General features: G+C 40.7%; 1 protein-coding gene across 1 annotated transcript; it reads right to left on the reverse strand.

Annotated features, from left to right (window-relative positions):
• Nucleotides 1-642: 642 nt before the first annotated feature.
• On the reverse strand, nucleotides 643-4,129 carry nrarpa (NOTCH regulated ankyrin repeat protein a). Its single transcript, XM_016447306.1, has 2 exons — nucleotides 4,022-4,129; nucleotides 643-3,934 (listed from the first exon to the last, which is right to left on the reverse strand). The coding sequence occupies exon 2, from the start codon at nucleotides 3,522-3,524 to the stop codon at nucleotides 3,186-3,188; it is 339 nt and encodes a 112-aa protein (XP_016302792.1). The 5' UTR covers nucleotides 3,525-3,934; nucleotides 4,022-4,129; the 3' UTR covers nucleotides 643-3,185.
• Between the last annotated feature and the right edge of the window lie 3,889 nt (nucleotides 4,130-8,018).

The following is an 8,018-nucleotide window of genomic DNA, read 5'->3' on the forward strand; positions in this document are numbered from 1 at the left end:
CTTCAAAAGCATGCAGTAAACTCTTGTCTACCTGCAGAAAACAGCAAGCACTTGCTTGGTTCGGATTACGGTTGCAATAAACGTGGCCTCTGGACAATGTCGGACAAAGTTTTTGGCTCATTTGTGAATTTAAAAAACGAACACTCTGGACATTCCACCAATAAATCAGAGCAGGAACCGAAATGCAGTACTGAATTTTCACCGAGGTACAACTCTTGTTTCATGAAACATGAAATGCAGCAAACATGACTTGATTTCTCATGTATATCTGCCAATGTTTCAGAGTTGGCGTCCAATAGAAACTGAGGTGGAATGGAATCAGAAGATGAAGAATTAAAGTGCTCTGATGTGTTTATTTAAATGTATGAAGAAATGCTTCGAGTCTCCCACAGAACAGAAGAGCAGAGAGCTGCTCCATGCAAAGAGTTGTAACATAAAACCCACACAAACACACAGGGAGGGGATCTGTCTTTAAAACAAAATTACCCACAACCCCCTGCACTCCTTTATCCAGCATATGAAAGGACTAGGCCAAATGAATGACAAAAAGGAGAGAATGGAAACTGGGGTCAGGTTGGCCCAGAGAGGAGGCCCAAATTCTTCCTCTGAGATAGAAAGAAACGTTCACAGCCACACATTGAGGAAGGTTTAATTATTTCTTTACTGGCTTGAACACACACGCATACATACAAATATTACAGCACTCATATTCTCACCACACATGAATCACAGTGTTACAAATGTTCATAAAATTACAAACAAAACAAAACACACACACACAAACAGAAAAAGAAAAGCTGAAGTCAACACAAAAGAACATTCGCATCACTCGCTGGAGACACAAGATGAAAAATAACTTGGTCCACAAAAAAAAAATAAAAATACAACAGCACTTTTACTCATTCATATACACCTATCCAGTCATTTAACCCCCATGCCATAAATGTTATGACAAATGGTGGGGTAAAACAACTATACATCGTGCAATTTATTTTTGTTACAATGATCACAAGTATTATTCCCCTTTATTAACATCAGGAGGAGAGCACTTCAAATAAGAAAGTGCTCTGAGATATCAGCGTCTATATATCCATATATATACTATATATGTATACACATACACCTGATCACAGAGATACAAACATCTTTGCAAACGTAATGTTATACATTGTAACGCACAAACAGAGACAATATAACCTGGAGCTTTTTTTATACATTTTGTATTTTGTTGTGTTCCTTTTTTCTATTTAGAAAAAATAAAATGTTGACCTGAAGCCAACGAATTAACAACAGTCATCAGTGCAATATTTTCAACAAGAGTAAAAATATCAAGTTTAAGACAAGCGATGCATATTTGTTCTGCCTATACCAATCGAATAGATGATCGTGAGAATCACATCGGTTGCATCTCCAGGTGTACAAGGAGTTCCCGGTTGGTTAACCAGGTTGAGCGACGGGGGCTAGAAACAACAGCAACACCACTGGACTGTGGCAAGACATGAGTATAATCACACACGCTCACACAACTGCATTGGGCTTCTCGCAAAAACAACGACAAAAAAATGATATATCTAACTGATACTTGTCCTCATTCACTCACCGTTCGCCATTGTATCAAGAAAAAAAATTACATAAAAGCAGCACTGAAACAAACATCAGGTGCCATGACTCTTAAAGGCGGCAGGCAGTCTTTTTTTGAACGAATCTGTCGATGTTTCCTGCAACAGAAGTCATAGTCTTCTTCTCAATGTTCGTACAGTCCTGCTCAGTAGTAACTATTGGTAAGCCTCAGCTCCTGCAGTTACCCGACCAGGCACTAGGGGGCGTAAAAGGCTCCACATTTATGTGCAACAAAACTCCCTGCATTTAATAGTCATGCAATGCATTTCACTTTTTGTAACTACAACATAAACCAAAAATGACAACGCAAAAATTAAGCAATCGGCTGAAATAAAACCTACATATATAATGTCTCAACCACGCTTGGCGAAAGAAAAAAAAATGTCTCGAATAACCAATGGATCTTAATTTTGGTTCAAGGAGATAAATTGTCCCGAGTGAAGATTGTAAAACAAAAAACGAGGATGACAGTAAGAAAACCAAGTAAAACGACCTGGACAGAGCCTACTGATTCTTTTGACCAAAAAATGAGCACTAGTGGGTAACTGAGCACAGTTAAGGAGAAGGCTTGAGAAAGAGAGCATATGATATTCGAATACTTTCAAGTCGAGGTAGCTGATGCAGAGAACCAGGATAAAAGTAGAAGGGGATGCATTTTTCCCGGGAAAAAAGGTGTACACGTGGGGAGCCGTGGCGCGGAATCTCCACACGGGACAGTTTAGCCTGTAACGAGTCCGAAGCAGCTTTAGGTCACCCTACATACTTTTACACTTAGGCTATAGTCTTAAAAATAACCACAACATAATTTAAATGCATTATCTCAGTGTACCTTCATAAATAAAACGACAAACCCAACCTGTATTCACAGTGATGACCAGGGTGTTAATTCAAAATACTGAAAGAAGATTATAAAGTGTGTCCCAAAGGCGACTTTCCTGACGTTTTGATACAAAAAAAAAGCGAAAGCAGCGGTTTTTAGTAACACGTTAACCATAGACATGGGTCGCCCTGGCCTGAAAGCTGTGTGGAAGCCGTCTGCTAGGTGAAGGCAGAGCTCAACAGACTACTTGTACAGAGAAAGAACACAGTAAAGCTATGTGTACAGTACTTAGGAATAAGTCACTTGTTATTTCGAGGACATATTTCAGCACTGGTCACCAATGCCACAAGATTTGATTGATGAAACGACTTACGGTTCGTATTAAAAGACAGTGTCTAGCCAAAACAGAGGATGGCCTTCATTCTGGAGTTCACCTCTTGCAACTATTCCAGCATTCAGCCACAGCATCAAGTGCCATCTCGATGTCTCCAGGTCAACAGGTCAAGCCCTGGTAAAGCCACACAGTCCAGATCTGATGACTTAAACATTCAATAAAAAGCTATAGTACCAACGCACATCCCAAACAGCATGCGTTTCAGTTTCTCATCGCCGGATCTGACCGTATACTCACGGGAAAGAAAAAGGCTACATCCCTCATTTGGTTTTAAGGTACAAGGGAACTCGAGCTTGGCAGATCCAACGCTAGAATGAAACGAGCCCGGTCTTTCCGCGTGCTTCTACCGGATCACCGCGCGCCGGAGGAGTACTTAGCCTTGGTGATGAGGTATAACACGATGTCTTGGTGTCCTCCGAAAGCGGCGATGTGCAACGCGCTCCAGCCCTCCCGGTTAGCCAGCCGTATATCGGCTCCGAACTTCACCAGCAGTTTCACGAGCTCCAGGTTCCCGTCGATGACCGACTGATGCAGCGCCGTCTGTCCCTCGGGGCCAAACGAATTAACGTTAAACTCGCAGTTGGTCATGTTCTGCAGCAGCGAATGGAGCTCCTTCGTGTTGCCTTTCTTCACCGCCTCCTGGAAGACTCTCTGCGGCGCCGAGCACGTCGATATATCCGCCTGGCTCATGATGCTCTCAGCCGCCTTTACAGTCTCTAGTACTGGGATATTCGCGGCTTGACTGGACTAAAACCAGCTTAGGCGAGTGAGACTAGAAATAAGACGAGGGTATATCCCAAAAAGGACAAGTAAACGACACACTTGGTGTGCAAATGCAGTCGGTGGCTATATATCCAAAGACCTAGCGAGAAAGTTCAATCATCCACAAAAGTGTAATTTTCCGTGTGTGTGCGTGTCTCTCAGTAGCAGCACCAGGTTATGGCAGAATATGGAGTTATTTAGTGTGGGAAAGGAGGCGTGTGAACGGCTGTATCTCCGGTTAAGCGCATCGAGGGCCGTTAGAGACGTCTGAGTTAACGTTAATTTACCTCAGGAAATGCGTCTCTGGAGTCCCGCGGTGGTTTATTTGGCAAGGGTGACTGAAATAAACAGAGAAACTGTTAAAACCACTATTTCACGCTGTCGAGTAGCGGCTTCTTAACGTGAACGAGTAAAGATGTACTTACTCTTGACGTTTGGACGGGAAGAAGCGACTCCAAAACTGACGCTTGCCCGCTGCTGTTCGTCCGTCGCGCGGTCCCGGGGTTCTCTGCCAGAGCTGCGTTGCCAGGGGGATATTTCAGACGAACTAGTTTGCATAACAATACTGGGAGGGCTGGGCGACGCTGATTGGCTGCGGAGTCGGCTTGAGGGCGTCACCAAGTGGTGAAACTGAGAAATGGGCGTGGCCCAGTGCCCAAACATCCCAGTAATAAAACGCCTGCGTTATTATGTGTTAATATGCTCTTCGGCGAACCAAACGGTACAGATTCGAGGGGAAAAAATCTTTATAAACAAAAACATGAAAGATGGACATAAGATAAGGCTTGGGTTGGGTTTTTATTCAGAGCCTGATCAAAATGTTGTTACACATAAATGTGACCCTGGACCACAAAACCAGTCATAAGGGTCAATATTTTGAAATTGAGATATATAAGAATAAATAAGGAATCTGGAATTTGAGGGTGCAAAAAAAAAAAGAAGTAAATATTGAGAAAATCGCCTTTAAAGTTGTCCAAACGAAGTTCTAGCAATGCATATTACTAATCAAAAATTACGTTTGGATATATTTACGTTAGGAAATATACAAAATAGCTTCATGGAACATGATCTTTACTTAATATCCTAATGATTTTTGGCATTTAAAAAAATCGATCATTTTGACCCATACAATTGTATTGTTGGCTGTTGCTACAAATATAGCACACTTATGACTGTATTTGAGGTCCAGGGTCACAAATATACTTGCCTCTTTGCCATCATAAACGCAATCAGCAGGCAGTTTGGGATCTTATCTCTAAGTAATAATATATTATTATGTCTTTTTATTAATTTCTTTGCAGATTGTCCAATGAATGCAGTTCAATATCCTACCTGTCTACACCAAATGGCAATGACTTCTTTATTGACGCTGCTTAAAAGTTACTCTGAACCCATTATAGACTTTAGGATTTGTGAAGCAGCCTTTCTAGCTGTTTTAAGGCAACCACAACGCCTGTGCGACTTCCTCAGCGCGTCAACAGAGCGGTGCGTCGCGCTCGGCGTCAAGCATGCGCTCTGAAGTCAAAGCTGGCTCTGCGCATGCGCGGGTCGGGAAGCGGAGTGACACTCATGGCAGCTGTACCGTGGGAACCGGACGAATGCAGTATCTGCGCAGCGTACTCGCCTTACCTCACACGCCGCAGTTTGGCGCGGAAAGCCACACACACGCTGAATACTGTACAGACGCTTCAAACATTTGATCTTCCAAACTGTTGTTTCACTATATACTGTAACCGCTTCGTACGTTATAAACTGCACGTACTTTTTTTGGGTGACTTAAGTTTTGCATATAGCCCGGACGTTTGGAGACGCGTTGAAAAGCTCTTAAAACTGATTCTGGAATCAGAATACACTATTTAAAATATAATTTGGCATTTAAATGGAGAAATACCCGAGAATAGAGCCATTTATTCAACACATTCAACAACAACAGCAACCAAGTTTTCGTTTGTTATATTATCGTCACCATTTTATTTCCACAGTTCCTAAATACTGCAGTTTTAAGATGCATATTTCAGACCGTCAAATCTAACCCAGGTTCTGAGTGAAATTATACATTCCCAACTACCTGTATTATTGTATTATTCTACATGAAGACATACGATGAAATACCTCTGCCTAACTGGTTTGATTTTATAACCTCTGGCAAAAGTACTCAGAATTACTTTATTGACACCAGATAATCAAAATGAAATGTAGGCTAATAATTAAAATTGTGTCAGTATAGGCTATGTATAGCCCAAGGGTTTGCAAGAACTATAAATGTAAAATTGTGTCCAAAAAAAAATGACAATGTTAACAAAGATGTTCACCTATTTCATTGCCCTTTCCACAATAAATATATGTAAAATGAAGAAAGGAAAATTAAAATGTGCAAAGTAGGCCTATTCATCAGAATGCAGGCAAACACATCTATTTTGTGTATGCATGTTCTGGCTTTAAATGCAACACTCAGTTTTATACAAAAGGGTCTCTGCTCGGGTTATGGGATATTGCTCAGTCTTTTTTCAAAAATTAAAACCTGAGGGTAAAATTTCACCTCCGCTTTGGAGAAGTCACACTAATCCTTGGTTGTAAGTCGGCTGTCAAGTTCTCATGTTAACATTCTTTTTGTACATGAAACTCAAAAATAAACCACGTGAAACCAGACTTTTCACATATAAACACTGGGTTAACATGTGGAAGTAATAACTCGTGCACATTATTAATCTTTTCTCCTCTAACATATACCCTTCTTTAATATCTCCTGCTGCATGTGTGAATACTGAATTTCAGGCATTCTGTTTTGAGACGGACCTGATTTCAGTTCGCTCACAAATTATATTTCAGCTGGCTAAAGCATAAAGCTGTTTTCTTTTCCGTGCCAAACGTTCCCATCATTTAAAAGAATGAAGCGATGTGCACTTGTGAGGTATTTGACCATGTGTGAAACAGAAGTGTTCTTTAAGACCTGCCAGTGATCTTTACTTAATATCCTAATGATTTTTGGCATTTAAAAAAATCGATCATTTTGACCCATACAATTGTATTGTTGGCTGTTGCTACAAATATAGCACACTTATGACTGTATTTGAGGTCCAGGGTCACAAATATACTTGCCTCTTTGCCATCATAAACGCAATCAGCAGGCAGTTTGGGATCTTATCTCTAAGTAATAATATATTATTATGTCTTTTTATTAATTTCTTTGCAGATTGTCCAATGAATGCAGTTCAATATCCTACCTGTCTACACCAAATGGCAATGACTTCTTTATTGACGCTGCTTAAAAGTTACTCTGAACCCATTATAGACTTTAGGATTTGTGAAGCAGCCTTTCTAGCTGTTTTAAGGCAACCACAACGCCTGTGCGACTTCCTCAGCGCGTCAACAGAGCGGTGCGTCGCGCTCGGCGTCAAGCATGCGCTCTGAAGTCAAAGCTGGCTCTGCGCATGCGCGGGTCGGGAAGCGGAGTGACACTCATGGCAGCTGTACCGTGGGAACCGGACGAATGCAGTATCTGCGCAGCGTACTCGCCTTACCTCACACGCCGCAGTTTGGCGCGGAAAGCCACACACACGCTGAATACTGTACAGACGCTTCAAACATTTGATCTTCCAAACTGTTGTTTCACTATATACTGTAACCGCTTCGTACGTTATAAACTGCACGTACTTTTTTTGGGTGACTTAAGTTTTGCATATAGCCCGGACGTTTGGAGACGCGTTGAAAAGCTCTTAAAACTGATTCTGGAATCAGAATACACTATTTAAAATATAATTTGGCATTTAAATGGAGAAATACCCGAGAATAGAGCCATTTATTCAACACATTCAACAACAACAGCAACCAAGTTTTCGTTTGTTATATTATCGTCACCATTTTATTTCCACAGTTCCTAAATACTGCAGTTTTAAGATGCATATTTCAGACCGTCAAATCTAACCCAGGTTCTGAGTGAAATTATACATTCCCAACTACCTGTATTATTGTATTATTCTACATGAAGACATACGATGAAATACCTCTGCCTAACTGGTTTGATTTTATAACCTCTGGCAAAAGTACTCAGAATTACTTTATTGACACCAGATAATCAAAATGAAATGTAGGCTAATAATTAAAATTGTGTCAGTATAGGCTATGTATAGCCCAAGGGTTTGCAAGAACTATAAATGTAAAATTGTGTCCAAAAAAAAATGACAATGTTAACAAAGATGTTCACCTATTTCATTGCCCTTTCCACAATAAATATATGTAAAATGAAGAAAGGAAAATTAAAATGTGCAAAGTAGGCCTATTCATCAGAATGCAGGCAAACACATCTATTTTGTGTATGCATGTTCTGGCTTTAAATGCAACACTCAGTTTTATACAAAAGGGTCTCTGCTCGGGTTATGGGATATTGCTCAGTCTTTTTTCAAAAATTAAAACCTGAGGGTA

Source organism: Sinocyclocheilus anshuiensis, unplaced genomic scaffold, assembly GCF_001515605.1.
Source record: "Sinocyclocheilus anshuiensis isolate Anshui unplaced genomic scaffold, SAMN03320099.WGS_v1.1 scaffold567, whole genome shotgun sequence".
NCBI lineage: Eukaryota > Metazoa > Chordata > Actinopteri > Cypriniformes > Cyprinidae > Sinocyclocheilus > Sinocyclocheilus anshuiensis.